This window comes from Ailuropoda melanoleuca, chromosome 8 (assembly GCF_002007445.2).
Source record: "Ailuropoda melanoleuca isolate Jingjing chromosome 8, ASM200744v2, whole genome shotgun sequence".
Taxonomy (NCBI): domain Eukaryota; kingdom Metazoa; phylum Chordata; class Mammalia; order Carnivora; family Ursidae; genus Ailuropoda; species Ailuropoda melanoleuca.
The window spans coordinates 109,140,370-109,164,928 of record NC_048225.1 but is presented as its reverse complement, the minus strand read 5'-3'; the positions used below and the strand labels follow the sequence as shown (position 1 = coordinate 109,164,928).

At 34.8% G+C, this 24,559-nt stretch overlaps 1 protein-coding gene and 1 long non-coding RNA gene across 2 annotated transcripts in view; one reads left to right on the top strand and one right to left on the bottom strand.

The window, feature by feature from the left end:
• The window catches only part of LOC117803264, a 174,596-nt gene that overhangs the window by 28,532 nt on the left and 121,505 nt on the right, over positions 1-24,559 (bottom strand). The gene's annotated exons all lie outside the window — the stretch shown is intronic.
• Positions 555-24,127, top strand: RGS21 (regulator of G protein signaling 21). The gene is made up of 4 exons (XM_002928088.1): positions 555-565; positions 4,925-5,001; positions 9,245-9,411; positions 23,924-24,127. Exons 1-4 carry the CDS (start codon positions 555-557, stop codon positions 24,125-24,127), a joined length of 459 nt encoding a protein of 152 aa, XP_002928134.1.

Genomic DNA, 24,559 nt, shown 5'->3' with positions numbered 1-24,559 from the left:
CCTTGTACTAGAACATTTTAGTCCACAAGTAAAATTGTGAGAATACTTAAACCACATAGTTATTGAAGATAAGTGTATTAAAAGTAGAGTTTCCTTAGACTTTCTGAAAAATCAAAGAACAAAGGGAATAAAATGATCTTTTAGACAGACGAAAGATCTAAAGGTGAATATTAAATTTTATATGCTTTTCTTTCCGAGTTGATTTAACCTCATGTGAACAATAGTTGTCCAGTAAGTGGATGTATATGAACTTTAGAAACCAAACTTTCAAATGGAATTTATTTCACTTATGCCACAGACTCAGAGAAATGTCACATTTATTCAAAGGGTTATTTGTTATTTAGAAGTTTAAGTGTTTTGACCAGTGAAAAGTCAACAACAAAACAAAAAAAGCTGAGCATAGCATGATTTAAAGAATGCCAATTTGTAACCCAGGGGATAGGTATTTGCATACTAATTGTAATGTTCCTGCTGTCACATTACCTTCAGCTTGAAGATCAGTCAGAAAAAGAAATTTCGGCATCATCTGTGACAGTCAGACAGTGGAACGAACAATGCCAGTGAAGTGAGTTGCTGTTTAAAGCTATTTTTATCTCAGAAGATGTACAAATGAAACACTTGAGCCTTCATTAGTCTCGATGTTTTGTTTCCTTCATTTATGATAAATATGCTAATTGTTGTCTTTCTTGCTGATTTATTTTTTCCCCTTTCTCTATTGATTTCTTCTTTTCTAAAATATGTCAACAATTCATGACTTGCTTTTGCAGTTAATTCATTGTATTTGCTAAAATAAAGAAAGGTTATACAGGGGAGAAAAAACAGTGAGCTTTTTTTTATGTGAAGCTTTTCAAAATTATTAAATGTTAGAGTTTGAGACAAAAGATATGTATGATCCTTGCAAAAATTATTCATTTTTGCAATATTTATTAAGAAATTTGAAAACAGATATTAAATGCTGGGTAAGGAAGCAGCTGTCACTTCCTGGAGCACATGGGCTCCTTGCTTGAATTTACTATTCTCCAGCACACTGCTAATTGAGTGTGAACAGCTAAGTTGTTGGATTCCACATATTTTAATGCAATACAACTGGTTCTAGCTGGCACAATTAGCAAGATAACTGGTAGCTTTCATGCAGTTCCCATCTGGCCTGGCTCTTCTCCGGACACATAATATGGGGACTGCTGGCCTTGATGGCACTCACTTAATGAAGGAAACAGAAAGGAAATCAGCCAAACCCCATGAAACACTAAGTGCAATTTTGGCTCCAGATACATGGTGAATTTTCATGGCAAATCATACACATATGAAAAGTTACTCTGATTATGCATCACAATTATACAGGAAATGCACACACACTCACAAATGAGAAGAGTCAGACAAAAGCTCAGTTAGAGTTACAACTAAAATCAAAAGAAAAGAAAAAGAGAAAGAAATGATAGAGTGGTACATTATTCATTTACTTAAGGTAACACATACCAAGTAAAATTTAACCAAGTCAGTACATTTTTAAATCAGCCACCTTCTTTTTTCCCCCCAATTTGAATTCAATAGTTTCTTTCTTAACATTTGCATAGTTGCATTTTTTAAAACATAAAATGTATTTCTCACTCACATCTAAAATGAGCAATGTCCTATTTTCATTTGACAACGTATGAGATTTAAGAATCTATCCTCTGAAAACTCTGTTGAGTACTCAATTATCGCAATTCAGCTAATATTTAAAGGAAATATTTGTGTGAAATGCAATAAACTCTTACAGAAAAAGGATTTTCAAAGTATTTATTACAAATGTTCCAAAACATGAGCAAATTGTGAGCATGTGTTTATTGACTCATCCATTCTAGGAAGAATTGTAAGAAGAGTTTGGGTTATAAGGAGACACACCTGTGTTTGAATTCTAACTGCCCTTTAGTACATGCAAGGCATTGCACCAGTCATCAGCATCTCTGAGGCTCCTTATTCACTGGTAGTGTAGAATTAAAACAGACTGTCATTTCCAAGATTAAATAAGGTAAAGTATATGACATGCCTAACACAGTGTGCTACAGATTGAACATTCAATGCATTGTTGAACATTTTGATGCTAGCAAAAATATTATTTCAGTTTATTCATATATAACAATCATTTACTCTTCCACAGAATTATAAATATACAATCAACCCAGAATTTAAAAATTTAAACAGCAAATTAAGAACATTATTCCTTTAAATAGTTGCCTCTTGCCGAGCTCCGGAAAAGTGAATACGGCATTCATATCAGGTAGTCAAAATTGAACCTTTCAAGTCAAAACTTGAAATTGATTAGAAAATAGTGAGCTGAGAGCATCCCAAGATTTATAACACACCAGGAGGGGTATTCCTTCAGAGAGCTAAAGGGCAGATTTCCCTTTTATAATAATGGAAAATCTGGTGGACCTAAGTAATACAGGAATATCCAAGTATCTCTAATTCTATCACCTATAGTATTCTCTATCCTTAGAAAATAATAATCTAGTATACCTCCCTAATTCAAAACATTAAAATTTTTCTTTTGTCCTTGGTTTCACACCATTTTCCAGACTGTTTTCTTCCTTTGTTTTTATGGTTTTCCTACCTTAATGAAGGTAACAAGAATAGCTACCATTTATTTAAATACTTCCATTCCTAAAAGACTTCTTTACATCTGATAAGGTCTCCCCTGAATATTCCTTTTGCTTTTGACATAAGCAAAATCTGACTCTCCCTAAAAGAGATGACTTGCCTTGATGCCTTCTAGAAGGGATGTTGCCCATTTTCTCCAATTTCACATCCCTTGGGGACGAGAGTCGCTGGTCTGTCGCTCCCCTGGGAAGCTTTCACATCCTGTCTGTCTTCCCTCCACTGTTAATTACACCCTTTGACGCTAATGCAATTCAGCTATAACTTTCAATAGCCTTCTTATCACTGTCACCTACCAGCATCTTGAAAGCCATTGCTCTGCCTCCATTGAAGGTTTTAATACCTGCCACTATTTGGGGTTTGGCCATTCATTCATTATTTGTTTATATGTTTAACAAACATTTTTGGACCAGACATGCTGTTCTTGGTAGCGGAAAATAACAATTATTTATTCCTTTCATCAGAGACCTCACACAACAGGGAAGTGTGTGTTCATCCCTGAGTGTTATTTTCCGAGATTGTTACTCAGGGGTGTTTGTTTTTGGTTTTGTTTGGTTTCCTGAGTGCTTTTTTTGGTGACTGCTCCTCATTCAAAATGGGTGTACTGTGTGGCCAGGCTTGGGCTCCAAACTTCTCACTGCCCTGTTCATTAGCATGCATTTCGCTCATACTAAGTGGTTTGTAAACTGAAAACTCTGTTAACCACCAAATATCAATCTTCAAATAGAGACATTTTTGAACATGTGCATTTTAAGTGATCATACGATAATTTTAGCACTATTTGATAGAATTCCTACAAGACCTAATATTTGAATCATGAAATATAACATAAGCTTATTAGGGTAACAGGTTTTACAGTGCACAGAAGCTCTTCAATGTAAATTTAAATCTAGGTTTGGGTCTCCTTCTCCATCAATGAAAAAAAGAAATTAAACAACCTAAATTATTTAAAAGTCCATTTGAATGAAAAGCCACTATTTCAAGATGGTTTCACAGAAAAATCTTGCATCCTTAAGCTTTAGTAAATCAAGGGAGAAAGGAAAATCATCTGCCTACCATCAGGGAAGAAAGTTTCAGACAGGAAATGTAAGTAATGGAAGACAGTAAAATGAATCTCCAGTCACAGAGCCTCCTCTCTGTACCCTGTATAAGGACAACCATTATCTGAAAACACAACCACATCTGCAACAGCAGAAGGGAGCACTATCGATCCCAACACAAATAATAAAAACGTCAGCAAATTACAAGAAATAATACAATATAAAAGCATAGAGATCACTTCACATAGCACATTTAAGACCAGTCACCTTGATATGCAAAGGTAAAATTTTATAAGAATGACTAAATATGAAACTCTATTTTATCATCAATTATTTTAATAAAAACTTTCAATTAGCTTATTGCTTTCCATAAGTAAGTCATTTGCACATCACAGTTACATAATCTAAGATTTTTCTTTCTGGGCAGCAGATGTTTTCTGTGGATAGGAGCTTATCTCATCAGGATCTTAGTTTATTAAGGGGAATAATGCATGATATATTTGCGTCTCAGAAAGTTTATATCTTAAACCTGATTTACTATTTCTACATCACATCCCCAAAAGTATACCTTCTTCAGAAGACCTAAGTCTATAAATTTTTTGACTGCTTTGGAAAAGATACTGCTCTGTCCTGACAGATTTCTAGATTTAAATAAATCATCCCAGAACTGGAAGCATACCAGTCTAAGGAGAAATAAAGGCTATCTCGGAGTGGGGCAAAGGTTTCTCTATATGCTATAAATAAACACTTTTAAGATCATGACATGTTAGAAATCCTTAACTGAAACTTTTTTTTAACCTTTTTGAGATACCTAATTATGACATGGATAATTTTATATACTGTGAAAACTTAGAAAATAGTTCATTCATCACAATTGCTATCATGCTAACTTTTCGGGAACAGCCTAGAGTTAACAATCAATATATTTATAGTTGAGAAGAAATTCACTATACTTCATAGAACCATGAGCAGTATCTCTCTTGTACCTTTATTAGACTGTAAGAATTTGCAAAAATTAATAACATTGTAAACTAGATTAATAAATAATTGCTGATGTCGAATTATATCCCACTCTATGTTGCTATTGCTGTCCACTGTGGAAAACATTATACAATTTTTGCTGACCTTTGGCAGTTTGATTAGTGGTGCAAAGCTCTTTTAAATTATGTAATTCAACAAATACCCATAACTCAAATATTACTATAGGTTACAGAAGAAAAAGATCACAATGCTATTGTCAAGGGTAGATGTTGTTTCTACAGGTCACCAACAACAGAAACGATGGCGTGGTCTGAAAATATGGATACACTTTTAACCAACCAAGGTAAGATCTAAGTTTAAAAATATAATAACTAAAAGTAAATCATTAAATTCTAAAAGTTGTAGTCATTATAAAATATGAGTTTGATCAATATTTGAAGCATAAGATTCCCGACAGTCACACAAATCTAAATGGAATATAGGTCCCAAATCTAATAGAATTAGTTTGGATCCAAAATAAGACATGATTATAGAAACTCCAAACATTAACACAAAAAGAAAATCCCAAACAGGAAGTAGCAAATTTGTCATTTTCTTAGGCTCATTATCATTTGATGTATATATAATGACTATTCTTGCAAGTTGAAAGAAACATACAAACTATTGTAAAGTGAAAATTTAAATAAATCACTTGTTTTTGATGTCTTAGAGGCTAAAAAGTATTTATTTCAACTGACATTCTAATTTTTAGTGAAAACAAAAACATTTAAATGTATTAATATGTACATGTGTGGATATGTATTTATATTATTTAATATTGGCTCAATAAGGTAATTTCATTTTCAATAATAAAATACACCATAATTTGACTCAAAGTAGTCATTTGGAACTTCTGTTTCTGTTTTAGACAATCCTGTTTTGCAGCAGTTTTATCTCAGTTGTATGTCAGACAGGAAAAAAAAATGGCTCTACAGAGACATGAATTTAAAAATGTTTAATAATTAATATTGTTGATATTGATCAAATGGAATTTCTACTTCAAATTTGTAAAGTAAATACCAGAATATTAGAAAAGTTTAAAACATAATAAAGTTGGATGAATTCTTCATAGCTGTTTATTCATAGGCAAAATTAGATTGAATTAGACAAAATTATTCTGATTTTATGATTCTTAAATAATTAATCCCTGAAGCGTAGACATAAAATAATCCACATCACTCCTAGACTCTAAACCAAGGATATATGCTAAAGACATCAAAGCTGGAATTGCATTTTTGTAAGTTTTGAAAGGCACGTTTCTTTTTTACTTAAGTGTATAAGCAGTGGGACAGATCAGGTTGACTAAAAGCCTCGAGAAAGTATCTCTGCAGGTGGTGACTTGGCTGGCTGGAGTAGGGGAGTTCTAGGGGACAGCACCATGGAACAGAGGCATGGAAGATGTTGAGCTGAAGGCAAATGCTTTCATCTGCCTACCCCCTGAGATTTTCTATTTTGTGTCCACATAAAGTAGAAGGGTCACAGATTCATTTGAGCAGCTGTTTGGTTTTTGCTTTTTATAATACCAGCAAAATAGCTTGGAAATAGAAAATACCTTTTAATGCTTTGAATGGCTAAATGACTCATCAAATTATCTAACTCTTCTGTGGACGTAGGGATAGTCTTGCAGGTACTGTGCACCAGCTCATGTAAGTTTCAACACCTAGTGCTTAGACCATTTGTCAGCCCCTATTGGGCCTAACCAGTAGCCATTCCATTCTGTAGAGAGTGCCCTCAGAGAATATAATTTTAATTGCATGTGACATATTATTCCAAAGTCACATGACATCTTTTGATCATTCAAATTGTATATAGAAAATAGAGGCATAGTTCAATAAGATAGTGTGTCCAAGACAGAGATAACTAGCTCATTTTAGCTGTTTATTCTGTTTCATTGTGTCCCAAACCGAGTGATGCGAGAGGGAAAAATGCCAATAATTATTACCTCCGAGTAGTCTTTCATTAAAATTGCAGGATGTGAGAAAATAATAAGTTTCTTGATCTCTAACTTCCCGTCTCTCAGGGACACATTTAGGTAATCCTCATTGGGAGGAAGCCTCATATGCCTTAATGACACACATATAAAATATTGCCAGACAGGAATCTACAACATTCTTCCAATACCATTAAAGTATACTTTATCCTCTCTGTGAAATAGATTTTAGCATGAATTCTGCTTTGAACCCTCAAATTCATCATTGTTCGGACAAAACTCATGGAAATTTTAATTGAATGTTACTAAGAGGATTTTTATAACCTAAATTTGTGTCACAGAAGCTTCTTGGATGTATTTTTAAATGCAATAAATGTGCGGTTAATTGAATTTTTTATAGTGCTCACATATTAACGACATCCACACTCTTCAATATTTCTACTGAGAATTTTAATTGGTACCTGATAACCTTTTGCAATGACTTGTTATTTCAACTCTATTTCAAATAATAAAAAAAATATTAAATCTATTTTTAATTTCCCAGTGTTTTTAGATGCTTTAATCTTGCTCCCTGAAGCCTTTTCTATTTTCTCTCACTAAAATCACTTTGCCTCCCACCTGCAGAACCTGCAAACAGCTGACTTTGGCCCCTTTTCCATAAACTTTACCTTACATTTTCTTTTCCACTAGTTTATTTTCCCCTTCCCCTGATTCCCCACAAGTTTATTCGTCTCTGCTTTGGAACTAGAAGGATCAGATCTCTGAGTATGCAGTCAGGAAGAGCTGCTTTGAGCACATGCAAAGGGGCCCTCGTGGCAGATGGAAGAGAAAGTCACCAATGTTTTGGAAGGCAAATCCCTCCCGAGGCAAAAGCGTGGATGTACATTTTCCTCTTCAGAGAGATCCACGGTCTCATTTATAAACAGATACTGACCTCAGACAGGTACAGTCTGTAAAACCAAATAATATGAACTCAAGGCACTACTTCCTTAGTCCATTCAATTGCAGGAAGGTGATAATGACCTTTCTAACCTGCTATCTAATTAGAAGCACACTCCTTTATGTGTGTGTGTGTATGTGTGTGTGTATTGCATATATAGATATAGATATACATATACATATATTGCATACAACAGTCACTATTTATGCTACTAATCCCCTCAAAATTATACTATTTTAAAAATTCTGGATGTTAACCTTAATTTTTACTGGTCAAACGAAGACTGATGTATTTTTCTCATTTTCAATTTTTCCCGATACCTTTTGTGTTGTAAAAATAATTAAATATCCAGTCCATTTTTGTTGGTTCGAATTTCTTTTTTTTTTTTTTTAATTTAAATTCAGTTAGCCAACCCTACTCATCCCTAACTGATTTAGCAAGAATTACCTTCTTGAGTGAGCTCTGGATATACTAAGGAAGAATATTTCAGGGCACATTTTGATGAGGAAAATAAAGGAAGGAACGATCTTAATCTCAAATAGGAATAATACACGTGTAAATTTGGCTGAAAGTCAAATAATGGGGAGAAGTGGGACCTATGGGAATCACAGGCTACAAACACTACCTGTTGTGATTAAATTTAAAAGAAATAACATATACTAAACAAGGCAAAGTAAACAAGCCTGCAAGTAAGTGGTCTAAAGTTTCTGGAGAAATGCATGCTCAGGAGATTACCTGGGAGCAGGAGAAAAACACCATGCACAGGCTAAATTAGAGCAGGTACCATGAGGGAGAATGGGGGACATCAGTGTTTTACTTAAGACAACATTGGGGAAAAGCTCATTCATTTGCTTTATTGACTTAAAATTGCCTATCACCACATAGAGGGAAGAAAGAATCATACTAAGTGTCTTGCTGGTTATTTTCTTGGTTTAGAGATTAGAATTGGCCAATATATTCACTCAAGATTAACAAATGCCAATCTTTCCTTCTTTGCTTTGAGCCCTAACCCACGCAATCTAACTCCTTAGTATCAGATTGTTTCCTCACCAACTCATAGCGACAAAGATATTCTCACTTGGAAGTTAGTATAACATCATTACTTGATTTGGGCTTATTTCATTGAGTGTAGAAAGCTAAGTTCTTGGATTTCCCGTGAAGTAACTGCAGTCAAGACTTTCCTCTAGAGACGACTCCTTGATGTTTCAGATCTAGAAAGAAAAAGTACAAGTTTTCTTTGTTTTTTTAAGATTTTATTTCTTTATTCGACAGAGATAGAGACAGCCAGTGAGAGAGGGAACACAAGCAGGGGGAGTGGGAGAGGAAGAAGCAGGCTCATAGCAGAAGAGCCTGACGTGGGGCTCGATCCCATAACGCCGGGATCACGCCCTGAGCTAAAGGCAGATGCCTAACCGCTGTGCCACCCAGGCGCCCCACAAGTTTTCTTTGTTAATGGAGCTATTTGGAGAAATAGAGACAAGAATATTTTATGTTTATGATTACTGATCCAAAATAAGGTTTCTAAACTTAAAAACAAAAACATATGACTATATAGAGAGGGATGATAAATATTTGCCACTGAGTACTCAGTAAATGCTTATATTATACAACGTATTCATGTTGGTTATGTATATAGCACTGCATGATATACAAAAGTTTTTCTTTTATATTTTATAGCTGGTTTGGATGCTTTTCGAACATTTCTAAAATCAGAGTTTAGTGAAGAAAATGTTGAGTTCTGGCTTGCCTGTGAAGACTTCAAAAAAACAGAAAATGCAGAAAAAATCGCTTCTAAAGCCAAGATGATTTATTCTGAATTCATTGAAGCTGATGCCCCTAAAGAGGTGAGTAAAATATTCCAGGATAGTGAATATTCATCTCCTAGCAAATCTGCTCCCAATTATAAGACACTTAATCCATCTAAAGGGAAATCAAATTGTCACTATGTATTCAGAAGTGCCTTAGGATGATCCTATCTTTTACTGATTCAGCAAATGTTTTTCAACAACTACTATGTGCCAGATATGACCAATATTTTTGTTTCCTTAGCACAACATACAGACTCTTGAAAAATAGTGTCTGTTATCTTAGGTTAAATCACTGTAAAGTTGACGCTATAGAATGTTACTTAAATGTATTCTTGCATTTCAAGTTCATTTTTGTTTTCCCATTTATAAATCATGGTGGTCAACATGGAATAGAATTCTAGAATAGAATAATTTATTTAAAAATTAAGAATAGTATATGGGGGAAAAGAGAACTACTAACCAACAGCATGAATTCTTCATTTTTAATATTTTGGTTGTCTACATTATGGCATGTAATGTCTTACTTTCCAAATGAAGGCTTTGCTTACCTTTATTTCTTTGACGTTAAAAATTAGCCAAAGGTGTGAGGCAATGTTTCAGGTAATCAGAATCCACCAATGCTGCTTTAAGATCAGAAAAGTAGAAAGGGCCTTAGAGAGAAACCTGGAATGACTGATAATAGCTCCCCCACCCCCCAAAAAAAGGGTTCAGTGTGTGTAACACCTCATTTATATTTGATTTCATTTCCAGAACCAAAACCACAATCATCTCCATATACCCCTTTAATATTTAAAGTTTAAGCAATTTATAGTTTAAAATGATTTCAGTTCCTCACTGAATATATCGTATAAGCCAAGATTTTAATGCATAAGTAGTAAACAGAAAGCTACATTGAATTACTAGTACCAAACATAACTACTAGTACAAGTCATCTTTCCTACAGCGGCAAAACATCAATTTCCTCCTAGGGGATAGTTATCATATTTTCTGATCCAAAATTAGGATTCATGGTATGAGAAGGGTTATTACACTTATGGGGACAAAGAACAGAATAGGTGAAATGAAAACACTTTCAGAAAATCTAGGACATAAACTGACTGTAGCAATAGTTCAAGTTTTAATTGGACATTAATTACTGCAAGATACATTAGGTAATATAACTTTGCAGACATATGAGTTACTAAAGCATAGCCTGGAATTCATGGGTTGGGGGGGGAAGGGGGTGAAGAATTTTAACTGCTGTGGAGCTATTTCAACATTCATTTCCCAGTCACCATCTAAGAATCAATAAATAATTCTGGAAAATTGAAAATATAGTATATGAGATTTGTCTAGTTGACTAGTGTGTCATTCCCTAAGAGGCCTGAAATCAGCTCTAGAGATATCCTATTTATTGTGATATTGATTTGAAAGCCATATTTTTTTCTTCTTTATGAATTCAGCTAATTAACAGCGATTGTTTTAGAATAACATTCTCAAACATTTTGCATGATAAGTCTTCTAATAAGAAATGTCATCTTTTAATTATAGCTGAATTCAATCTTATATAATAAATTATCAATTTTGACAGATAGTTTTTGTTTATTTCCTAATCTTTTCTTCTAAAATGAATTTATATGGTAATAATTTAAATAAGCAGCACAGTTATTATTTTAGCATATAAAACTTTTATGGCTTTTTATACTTTGTCCATCTAATTAATTTGACTAAATAAAAAATAATTAAATTTATGGCAGCTTTTCAAGTAATAGATTATATTTTCTCCTTGAAGTATCAAAAAATGTTATTATTGAATATGACAAAATTCACTAAAAACAAAGAACTATACAGATATACATTTGAAATAGTCATTATCTTTCCTCCTATTTGCCATTAATTGTTTCCAGGTCAACAGATTACTAAATTTCACTTCCCAAATTACTAAAGGGCATTTGGCTCTTATGTATTAGTTACAGTCTTCAAGGCATTTCTCTGTAGTCCATCATCTGTATGTTAAATATACTACAACTGTATGTTGACTCAATAAAATGATTTTTTGACTGCCTGTCCCCACAACGAAGTCACAGAGCAGGAGAGACTGACATGTAATAAAACCAGTCAAATACACAATAAACAATATAATAATAAAATCACATTTAAAGTTCATTATTAACACACTGGAAAAGTGATTAAATCTGGAGAGTTAAGGGATGCATTTTCAGGGTGATTCACACATGAAAGATTGCGTCATGAAAAGAGTAATATCAAGATGCAAATGAAAAAAGAATATTTCAGACTGAGGGCACAGTGATATAACATGGAGGTACAAAGCTCCCTAGTGTTTTCTGAAAATTACAAACATTTTGATATTGCTAATGAGAAGTGGGGGTGAGATTGGATAGGCAGCAGTACAGACAAAGAAAGGGTGGGAAGTATTCTAGATATTTTATCTAGCAGGCAGGCTTGACAAGGTCATATATTATATGGAAGCTGGAAAACATGATTTTCATAGGTAAAAAAATTAATTCAAGAATGAGATTTATATAAGAATATTCCATATTCAATTATAGTTGTATAAGTGACTCATATAAAGAATCAAAATTAGAACTAATTTTCTTGGTAGAAAATCCTAACGTAGGGGCGCCTGGGTGGCACAGCAGTTAAGTGTCTGCCTTCGGCTCAGGGCGTGATCCCGGTGTTGTGGGATCGAGCCCCACATCAGGCTCCTCTGCTATGAGCCTGCTTCTTCCTCTCCCACTCCCCCTGCTTGTGTTCCTTCTCTTGCTGGCTGTCTCTATCTCTGTCAAATAAATAAATAAAATCTTTAAAAAAAAAAAAAAAGAAAGAAAATCCTAAAGTAAGGAACAATGGCAAATCATGTTATATAGATGTCTATTAACTCCTATTTATTTTCTTTCCAACTTCTTGCGTCTCTATTTCCTCATCTATAAAATTGCTAGCATACCTTAATTTTTAATTGATGCAATTAGACAATTTACAATTAGGCTATACTAAATTTACTAAACAATTCCTGTCCATAAATTGACATAACTAACAGTTCTCAGTTTCCTGTTCTAATAGGCAAAGACAGCACACTGAACAAAACAACAAAAGTTGAACTTTTAGGTCTTGATGAGAAATGATAATAATTGTAACTAGACTTTATACCCTTTATACCCTTACAGCATTACCTTTTCTCTGGTTTCTATGCTAATAGAGAGTTAGTGTGATATAGTGGAAAATTGCAAGTTTAAAGATACCTAAACCTAAATTCAAATCCTGTAATCTTGTGGTAAGGTAAGCTGTTTTCTCTCTCCGAGCCTGTTTCCCATCTAATAATTTATCTATAAAGCAAGAACATAACAACCACACAGGGCACATGAGAATGATGAATGAAATCACATGTCTATGGTTTATATCATGTAGAACAGCTTTTAGGAAATTGTAATCCCTCATTTTTTTTAAACAAGTCACTATAAGGGCTGTAGTTTCAACCCGAAAACAACCATTATAAAAACATGTTAGCATATCACTAGTCTCAGGTAAGAAGATTTACTCATTGAATGGACAATACCTAGACAGTTTCAGAAGAAAATACTGAACAAAAAAAAGTGTGGCTAGGTATTTTAACTAAGTGATTTGAAAATGAGAAAATTATTAGACAAGCAATATTTTTATTTATTTTTAATTGTTTAAAAGATTTTATTTATTTATCAGAGAGAGAGACAGAGCACAAGCAGTGGAGCAGCAGTCAGAGGGAGAGGGAGAAGCAGGCTCCCAGCTGAGCAAGGACCCCAATGCAGGGCTCAATCCCACGACCCTGGGATCATGACCTAAGCCAAAGGCAGCCACTTAACCAACTGAGCCACCCAGGCATCCCGACAAGCATTATTTTTTAAAGTGCCTCTACTTTGCATACAATAAGAACCTGTAAGTGTAAAAGAGATTCTTAAACTTTCATTTATTCTTCAATTTGAACCACTCATTTCATAATATTTGGAAATTTTAAGAAAATGATATTACTTGGTTTCAGGAAAATGGAACTCTTCAAAGTATTTCAAATAATATTTTGAAATATTAGTGAAATATTAGTGAAAACACTGACAGATTTTAAATATTCATGTTATATCTATGTCATTTATATCTATTATATTTGTGCCATTCTTTTTATTGAAAAGGAAATTACTCAGGATGAAAAATATGTTATTAGAGAGAAAAATGTCTATGTTTATGTTGACTGTCATTCTGAGATAGTAGAAAATGTTCCAAATCATATAACAGTGTAATGTTTAAAATTATATAAATTCAACTGCGTATTACCACCAATCTAGGAACAAATACGCTGGCAGTTTTTTAAGTCAAAGAATATTATTATATGAAATATTTAATTCTTAAATGTATTTATTAAAGGGGGTGCCTGGGTGGCTCAGTCAGTTAAGCATTCACCTTCCGCTCAGGTCATGATCGGAGGGTCCTGAGATAGAGCCTGGCGTTGCCATTGTTGGGCTTCCTGCCCAGTAGGAAGTCTGCTTCTCCCTCTCCTTTTGCCCTTCCCACCAGATTGTGCTCTATCTCAAACAAATAAAATCTTTGAACAAATAAAACAAAAATGTATTTATTAAATGTGAAGAGACCGTAATTCATAAAACAAAGAACAAACTGTAGTCATAGAGGAGAAGGTATCTTAATGGGTGTGTGCAGGACACATTTTAAAATATCTATGTCTGTTTTTTCGCTTTTATTTTGAAGGCAGTATAATGTTATTTATTGACATATTTTATTTCACAACAGCAAATGCTTGTTCTGTGTCTACTATTCACCTCCTTATAAGATAAAGGACCTCCATGAAAGGGCAGCTCAGTTTAGGCAGGAGACAGATTTAAAAAACACTGAAGTATAATGCAATATGTTGTGTGAACTAGGCAGCTTGATAAGGAAATGCAAGAAAATAAAATAGGTTGAAACTATGGTTTGGCTCAAAAGAAACTTCGAAGCTAGTTGGGTAAAAAAATTTATGGAACTAGGAAAAAATAGCAAAGCAACAAATGATTAAGGGCAAAAAAAAAATTACAGAGGAAATTCTTCACATTATACCTAGAAGTATATAATGTTTGACTAGTAGTGAAACAAGATATTGAGATAAGGTCTTTATTTTAAATAAGGTTAGCTTTAAATGGAATCTCAAGGAAAGGAAATAGATATATGAATTATTGGTAGAGAGAGGCCCATGAAAATGGGCATTTAGAAGCATGTCTTGATATTATTGTCATGCCAATTTTGTATTCTCCATCTTTTATTTAAATTTTTTCTTTGCATTTTTAAGTGCCATTTCCCCAACATGTTGATATTTTTGTCCAGCCCCACAAGTTGCTGCTTATCAACAGTGTCCGCCAACTCTAGAGTCCTCTCCAGATATAATGAGTTTGCTTATTTACTAATTTCCTAACTTTTTGTACACTGATCACTAAGTGTCTAGTATATGCCAGGAACCATGCTGGTACAGACAAGAAAAAGGACAGAGCTCCTGAATAGGTAAAGCTAACTATTTTGAGGGGAGGACTCCAGTTAAAAAATAATTACAATAAACTTTCATGAGAGTCACGGTAGGGAACACAGGTGATGTGTAGCATGAAACACGAAAATCCAATTCTAGGGGGGATGAGAAAATGTATCCCAAAAGAAGTAATTCAGGAGCTTTGATCAGAAATGGGAGTACAGAGGGAAATAAGACATAATGGGAGAGAAGGACAGGAAAGGAAGACGAAGAGGAAGTCAAGCAAAGGACCAGCCAGTGTCTAGAAGGCTAGTCCAGGAGGGAAGGACACCTAGCACGGTGTGTCTCAGAGGGCAAACTGAGGCAACGGCCCCTCCTGGATCCCAATAAATTCCTCCTCCTTATTTATTTCATCTTAAAATAAAGGGTCTCTGAAAAAGAAAGAGAGAAAGGAGTAAAAGGAGGAGATCGAGGAGGAGGAGAAGGACAAGGGGCAGAAGGGAGGGAGGAAGGGAGGTAAAGGAAGGAAAACAGCTAGAGAAACTCTAAGTAACATCTGCACGATGCTTTTATGGGGACTCTCTCATCTCATCACCACGATCACTACCCTGGGGAGGTATTACAATCACCCACATTGCACAGGTGAAAATGAACTGAGCCCTAGAGAAAAATAGTGAGTCCTACAGTCATAAAGATCCAACGGATCATGAGGAGACCGTCTACAGCCCATGCTTTTAGGTTTCCAATTCCTTTCTCTAGATCTACTATTTATTTTAAATGTTTGTAATATAGCCTGGGAACCTTGATGTTTATGCTAAAGGCAAAAGCATAAAATCGTCTTGGCACATAGAGTCTATCTTCCTTTCTATCAAAAGCTTTATTTCTCTTCTCATATTCTCTTTATTTTGTATAACTTCTTAAATCATGAAGTTTATATTCGAATATGGCATTAAGAGGGGAAAGAGTTGCAGGAGTACTTCTTCTAAATAATTTCCAGTATCATTTTGGCCCTCTGAAAAACTGGTTGCTGCATTTTAAGTCAAAAAAAAAAAAAAAAGGTGTTTTTTGAACTTGCGTGTGTCTTTGTGCTACTGAAATTAACCTTGGATTAGCATGCTTGGGTTGGTGAATGACACCAGTCAATCAGACTCAGCTATTCCAGATAGCTTTTGCTCACCTACATCTATGTTTAGCAATCCATATACATCATCCATATACATTATGTACATCCATTTTTAGCAATTTGTGTGATTGCATGTATTATGATTTCTTTTGTTTCTTTTGCCCGATTTGAGATGTTAATACTACCTCCTAACACGTGTCACTGATTTCTGTCTCTAAAACCAATAAAACAAAAGGATAAAGTCTTGGGCAGGGATGGATTCCTTCTAGATGTTACAAACTTTGCCATTCTCAACTTTAATAGTCACTCTTGAGAATGTATTTCTGAATATTCGTTTTCCTTTAATGATGCCAAAAATGAAGCAATACAGGAGGTATTCATGGTGGTTAAATAGAATTATGTAACCAAAAGCATGATTATAGGCAGCTTTAATTTGAAAAGTAATTTTTAAGCTCTGTTGTGAATGAGGTCTAAGACGCTGCCTGCTCCATTCTACTAAGGTGTTTTACATATGCACGCACACATCCTGTGCATAATGACAGTATCCCGCTCTGCTATACATTCTAGAGGAGGAAAAGGCTGTCTAATTTGAATGTGAGAACACAATTGAAAACTTTTCATTCAAATTATGTAAAAATATAGAAAGCAGAGTGGAGGGTCACAGAAAAGCCAGCTGGTTCCCTTTAAAATGTATTCTTCCTGATAAAATAATTTGTTGAAAACCGAAAGGATTTAAAACTGCTGGTGTAGTAAAGAGGAATTTGGTTCCCATACCTTAGAGTTAACCAAATCACACTAGTATGAAAATATTCTGGGTCTTTAGAATAAAACTGTTTTTAAACAACTACCCCAAACATCATCGGAATGCAGTCATTTTCATGCAATGGATTGCTGTCAATGTCACCTGTGTCAAGGCCTTTTCAAATGATTGTGATGACATCTCCACTGTCAGAGATTTGGTAAAAATCACAATTCTTCTTTTCTGAGACTGACAGTGCAGAGGGCTCAAATATCAAAGATAATTCATAATCTTTTGAAAAAATAAGCAAAGGAAATATATTTCTCAGAGTCCTTGAAACTCAAGCGTGTATCCATACAAACAAAATGCAAGTAGCTATCATATTAGTAAGTAATATAATTCTGTTTATTTCATTAACTGATACACTGTTCAGCTCTGGACCGAGAAGTTTGACTGGTCAGCAAAGTCTAAGGTTCCCTGTAACTCCCAAGCAGTTCAGGAATGCCTCAGTATCACACCATTGGAAAGGCTGCATCTTTAGAAGGCCACTTCCTGATGGGATCTTACCTTTGGTCTACTCCAAGCTCAGCATCTCCTGCCTTGCTTTATGAGATAGAAATTTATCCATGTATCTTCTGGTAGAACCCAACCAAAAATCCTAGTTGAGAGTTATGCAAAGTCGAGGGTGCCGACATGCCCCCAGAAGTGATTCTTTTAAAGAATGTAATATATATATATATGTGTGTGTGTGTGTGTGTGTGTGTGTGTGTGTGTGTGTTAGGCCTAACATTTTTACTTTTTTTCCAGTTACTGAAATTTCAAGGGATTTGAGAAGAAAAGACAAGACACTTTTGACAGCCCAATTCTCATACTTCATACCTCACCCAAATTGACATCTCTGGGGGCATTTAACAAAACTGATCACTCTCTCTTAATTGAAACACTATCTTCAATTGATTTCTAGTACTTGATTTCCTCCTTCCTTACTGACTGCTATTTAGCAATTTCTTTTACTATTCTGACTCATAACCCAACAGACACTATGATGAGGGAAGGCAATCCCCTTCATTTTCTGCTTACATTCATTCTCCCAATGATTTTCTCTGGTCTCATTTTTTTAATTTTTTTAAAGATTTTATTTATTTATTTGAGAGAGATAGAGAGAGCACACATGAGTGGGGTGGGCAGAGGGAGAGAAGCAAGCTCCCTGCAGAGCAGGGGATTATGACCTCAGCCAAAGGCAGACGCATAACCAACTGAGCCAACCAGGCGCCCAAGGTTCCATATTTTTAAAAGGGCAGCTCAAACTTGACAAATTCAAATCTGAGTCCTGATTTTCTGTTCAAAACTTTCTTCTACCTGAGTCTCTCCATTTCAGTTAATAGCAACTCCATTATTCTATTTGCTCTGGATAAATAATTGGTAATCATCCTTGATTTTCTTCCACTTGTGCCCCATGTCCAATCTATCAGCACTTTCTGTCATCTCATTCTTCAGAATATTGCTAAAATCCAGCCATTCCTCAAGATTTTGTCCCTCACCCCAGTGCGCTATTCAATCACAAGTTCACTCATTCTACTTTCTAGATATCTTTAAAATCTATGCACTTCCCACCATTCCCTGCTATTTCACAGCAAATTCACCATCACTGCCCACCTGAACTTTTGGTAAGGTTTTCTCATTTTTCTTCCTTTTGTCCATACCCAGATATTATACCACATGGCCACCAGTGATATGTTTTTTTCAAACGTGTGTTTGCATCATGCTCTTACTAAAAACTCTTCCCATTGTTCTCAGGTTAAGTAAAAATTCCTTAACAAGAACTACAAGGTCCCACATGATCTGGTACTTTCATTCCCTTCCAGGTTCTTGCCTTTCCTCCTCTCAAAACCCACTGGGCTTCTTTTTGTTTACCCATCCATGTGCAAGTTCCTTCCTTAATCCATCCCTATTCATGATAATACTTCAAAGATCTGCTTAAGATCTCATTTCCTTCAGAAAGCATATTTTTTTCCTTTGGAATGTTTTTTCAAAATCTGTCTTCTTGACTGATTTTTCACTTTAATCACCTTTGTATATTCAGATCCTTCACACAATTCCTAAGCACCCACTTAGTATGATATTTCAAATAAATAAATTCTAGGAATGACTACAAATAAAATGCCTACTTTCTCATATATATAGTATTTTTTCCCAGAAAAATGGGAATAATAATACTGTATATTGTATAGTTGTGTATAGGTGACATAAAGCAGCCATATAAAGACAGTCTATCAGGGGCGCCTGGGTGACGCAGTCGTTAAGCGTTTGCCTTTGGCTCAGGGCGTGATCCCAGTGTTCTGAGATCGAGCCCCACATCAGGCTCCTCTGCTAGGAGCTTGCTTCTTCCTTTCCCATTCCACCTGCTTATGTTCCCTCTCTAGCTGGCTGTCTCTCTCTGTCAAATAAATAAATAAAATCTTTAAAAAAAATAAATAAAGACAGTCTATCAGTACTAATGGTTAATAAATAATAGCAATTATTATTTGCAGTTAAAATAATCATACCTGAATATCATTATAGTTATTTTAGAGATAATACCCTTGTTCAAATATTTTGCCAGGGAAGAAGACAGAGTAACCAAAGAAAAAAAATCTAGGGCTAGACTTGGGATAGAACTGAGAGAATGCATAGCTGCTTTGCTCATATTTTGAAGGGCATGCGGAGAAAAAGGGAATTAGCAAAAGAAATAGGGAAAAGACAACAGATTAAAAACAAGTTAATTCCATGTCATGAACTATTGAATTCCCTTTGCAGTGACAAATCTTCTTTCTCTGATAATCAGATTGAATAATTAATATTAACAGAAGCCTTTGTATCTAAATTTGTTTAAGCAAGTAATCAAATTTCTTGATTTTTAAATCAAAATAATGTATAATGATGAGGAAATTATAGTGACTTTCTTCTGCAGCCAAGAAAGGCTTCTCAGAGGATATTCTACTTAAGCTAAATGATAAAGGTTAAGGAAAATCTGTACAGAATGAAATTGTGGGGGCAAAAGCGATTTTAGATGGTGAAAACAGCATAAACAAGCTTTAGGTACAAGATTTGCTTTGGGAACAGAGAGTAGACCAGTTTTATAGATACTGCTAAGGAAAGCAGAAGATTTTGAAACAACACATTGAAGTCAGTGTGTGAGGAAACTCAAATGGCAAGGTAAGACATTTACAGTTTAAGTTATAAAAAATAATGAATTTTCAGCTGAATATTCATATACTGAAATTGATACTTTGGTGAAATTGATATAGTTATGCTTTCACATGTTCAGAAGAGAAAGACATTGTAAGAAAAGGTATGAAACCAGAGGTAAATTTCAGAATTTGGGAAAGGGATTCCATTATAAAAGGCTAAACTGGAGAAATAGGAGTGAGAATGAAAAGAGCCACTGTGAAATTACAAAATAAAAAGCAAAAGAGGGAAAAAACAGAGAGAGAGAGATCAGAGAAAAAAGAGGTGTCAGAGATGATTCCTATGTTTCGAGCTTGAAGAACTTGGAGAAAAATAATCACATTTATACAAACATGTGGTCGTGATATTTTGTCACTGACATTAAGCTGAATTGCCAAGACACAGCCTCATAAGACTACTAATTACCTCCTGGGATTAGTATATCTGCTCATCACTCAGCTATCATAGCTGATGTTGGCAGTTCCTTGGTAGGAAAACAGACAAGTCAGAAAAATAAGAGGGATAAGTCAGAAGTACAAGCTTCATCTATTTTAATAAATAATATTAATGACTGATATATGTTGAAATGGAATAGTTCTCTTTAAAATTTAAACATCATTTTTAACAAATATAGAGACATTTTTTCACTTTATTTATGCAGTCTCTATTTATTGAATCCTTACCTGGTACAAGGCATGGAGAAGGGTGCACAAAATGTAAATATGGTCTAAGTAACACAAAATCCTTTGATGGGTCCGAAAAGGAAACGATCCACAAGTAAACTTCACAGGGTAGATATTACTTGAATGTAACCTCATGGACATAAAAGACTGTGAAAGACTTGGTGAGAGGAGTGACTTTCAGGTAGACTAAGACGGTATGAAAAAAATGTTCATAGGTGGGAAAATACAAGGAATTTGAAGGGAAGTGTCTAGCTTGGTAAAAATACAGGGCACACATAGAGGAGGGAAAAAATGTGTAAGTTAGGACTCTGTTGTAAAGGCCATGAATGCTGAAATCAAGGCTTTGGACTTTTTAAAATAGGAAATGGGGAGTTATTGCAGGTGTTCAGTTCTGATTAAAATAATAATAATAAGCCAACACTATGTACCAGGCACACACCAGCCCTGCTGTCAGCGAAAACTCCCCCAATGAATGAATGCCTCAATGAGATAAATTGCTATGTTTACTATTATGGGGGATACAAAGTTAAGCAAATTGCAGATGATGCCATTTAGTAATTAAAGGCATAGCTAAAAGAGGAAACGGGCAACATTTATTCTCATATCCCCACAACATAAGATAGGATTTATGAAACAGACTACCGTAGATGTTTAAAAAACACTGCAAGAGCTTGACAGCAGCCACTATTCACTGATCCCCACTATGAGGTAGGCAATATACTAGGTTCAGAACATGTCATCACGCTACTTGCCTCCTCAAAACCCTTCAGTGTCTTCCTATTGTTTCTAGTAGAAAAATAAGAACTCCTTACTCTGCCCAGAAGCCCTACAAGACTTATAGGCAAATCTCATGACAAGAACTTTCTTTCTCACACCCTGTACTCCCCCCATCCAGGCATAGTGGCTTTTCGGAACATGACAAATTCTTCCTCACATCAGGGACTTTGCATTTGTTGTTCTTTCTGCTAGACATATTTTTCCCCCAGACTCTTAGAGGACTGACTTCTTCTCATCCTTCAAGTTTATTTCTAAAATAATGCATTTATTTAGTTGCTGGTTGTCATTTCCCAAGTATAGAAAGAATTTAGTATGTAATAAATAATCATATATATTTGTGGAATTAAAGAATGTAAGGATCATTTTATTTTAATTCTTATAAAAACATAGGAACTACCTAGCTTAATGATTAGGAAGCATTGCTCAAAAATATTAAAGTAACCCAGGTCACCAAGGTACTAAGTGTTAGAGCACAGATTAGAAAATTATCCCAAAGTCTTTCCACTGCCCTCCACCGTGTTCCTGTATAAAGAAGAAGAAATTGATTCCAGATTTTGAGGCCTTCATGGAGTTGTAGGATTTGACCTGGAACTTTGATGGAGGATATAAGAGGATGATCAGAGAAATAAAGGTGCAGATGTGGGATCCCTGAGTAGCTGAAATGCCTCAAGAAGGAAAACATCTGTGAACAAAGAGTGGCCTTTTTCTGATTCTTTTCAAATTAAGTTTTTTCTTCTTCTCTTTTCCCTAGACTAATACTAAAATATTTTGATATTACTTATCTCATTAATCCTTGAAACACTCTAAGATAGATGCTATTACTCTTCCCTACTGTACCATGGAAATCAAAGATTAAAAGAAATCATAGAACTTGCTTCACTCGTATGAATAGCAAGTAAGTAGCTGAGGAAAGGTTTGATTATATGTCTGTCTGACTCTGTAACCTCAATTCAATAAGCACAAATTGTCATTTATAGTCTTTCTTTTACCAGACCCCCAAATTATGGCATTTTTACAATTTCCCCATTTTGCCAAGAGACATTTTAATTCTATTCAACAAATATTTATTGATTGCCTATTATGTGGCAGATATTCTGCTAAGTGCCAGAAAATAGAAGGATGAATAAGACAGATATAGCACCTGCCTTTCTTGAGTTTTTAATTCTAAGATTCAAATCTCTTTTGCACTTCATGAATATTTTCAATTTAAATTAGACAACTTGGATGTGAAATTTTCTGCTTCGCAGAATATATTCTGGAATATGTATAGAGTTGGACGAGCATCTTCACAAGGTTTGGGGCATTTTACAGATTTGCAGATGAATGGTGTGCTCCAACATAATAGATCTCTCTTAGACCTTGCTAAGGATACTCATGTGTGCTAGTGGTTTGGGGACAAGGATATACATACACACACATGCACATACATATAGGTATATTCTGTGGAAGGCATGAAAGTCAGTGAAGGGGTTATGTTATTTATTTTGGCAAACAAAAAGAAACACAAATTAGAATGAAAAGCAATGCTGTGTAGGAAACGTGGAAAAGTATAGAGAATGGGACTGTGCTAGTAGAAGCCAACCTACTAAATTCTAGTTATTGTTCTGTCTGTGAAAAGTATATTATAGGTATTAGGGTTAAAGTACTAGAAAAAAAAGCATTTATGGAAAAATAAATTTAAAACCATGAAATATCTTGTTTGATTTTTCACCTTTGCCATTTTTATACAACCTCAAAATAAGGCTTTACCTCTGTTCTCTGTCGATGTCAACCCTCCCAACCTAGGAAAAATAATAATTTTTTAAAGACTTTATTTATTTATTTGAGAGAGAGAGGGATCACGAGAGAGAAATAGTGATGGAGAGAGAGAGAGAGAGGACCAGCGAGGGGAGAGGCAGAGAGAGAGGGAGAAGTAGGCTCCCCTCTGAGCAGGGAGCTCAATGCAGGGCTTGATCCCAGGACTCTGAGATCATGACTTGAGCAGAAGGCAGACACTTAACCCACTGAGCTACCCAGGCTAATTTTTAGTGTCTGGTTGGTCTTTTTGCATCCAGCATGCTTTAGTTTGCTGTTGGCTGCTTCCCCAAATGAAAACCTTTTTACTGCCTTCCCCATTAACAATAAGAAAAGATCACACAGAAAAAAAGAAAAATAATTAAACCAAACATGGTTTCTACATTCCAGAAAAAAATCTATGACTTCTTCTTCTGCTTTGCATCAGATTAACTTTGTGTTTAGAAAAAACATCAGGGGCGCCTGGGTGGCACAGTGGTTAAGTGTCTGCCTTCGGCTCAGGGCGTGATCCCGGCGTTGTGGGATCGAGCCCCACATCAGGCTCCTCTGCTATGACTGCTTCTTCCTTTCCCACTCCCCCTGCTTGTGTTCCCTCTCTCACTGGCTGTCTCTATCTCTGTCAAGTAAATAAATAAAATATTCTAAAAAAAAAAGAAAACATCAAATAATAAAATAATATGTGTCTACCAACTGTATAAACCATGTATTCCTGAATTAAACTAATGTAATGATATGCAAACTTATTTCCACAGATCAACATTGACTTCAGTACCAGGGACCTCATCTCCAAGAATGTTGCAGAACCAACTCTCAAATGTTTTGATGAGGCTCAGAAGTTAATCTATAGTCTTATGGCCAAAGATTCTTTTCCTCGATTTCTAAAGTCAGAGATTTATAAGAAACTGGTAAATAGCAAACAGGTTGGAAATCATAAGAAATGGCTCCCTTTTTTGTAAAGAAGGTAAATGATAAACTAATAATCAGGTTATAATTTGGGGGAAAACAAGTGACAGGAGAGATCAACTTTTAATCACTATACTCAAGGCTAAAATGTTTTAAACATACAAAAACAATGTAAGTTTTTTTAAGGTTTAGAAAACATTTTTTTCCACTCCGGCAGAAGAATACTTTATATATATATATATATATATACATATATATATATATATATAAAGCTTGAATTTTTAAGTCATTTGTTTAGAATTATTCATTTTATCAGGTACTTAGAAATCTCCTACTGGGAGAGTACAAGGGAGTTAATAGAGATGTAATACACTCTTAAATCATTAAGTGGATATTCTCATGACATTATGAATTCAAGAACTATATATCTTCATGTTGCTGAGTGGGAGCCTGTTTACCACCATATACATGATTTTATATGCCAT

Coding starts and splice junctions, on each gene's coding strand:
- RGS21 (XM_002928088.1), top strand. Junction 5,002..9,244: donor TACACTTTTAACCAACCAAG/GTAAGATCTAAG, acceptor TATATTTTATAG/CTGGTTTGGATGCTTTTCGA. Junction 9,412..23,923: donor AAGCTGATGCCCCTAAAGAG/GTGAGTAAAATA, acceptor TTATTTCCACAG/ATCAACATTGACTTCAGTAC.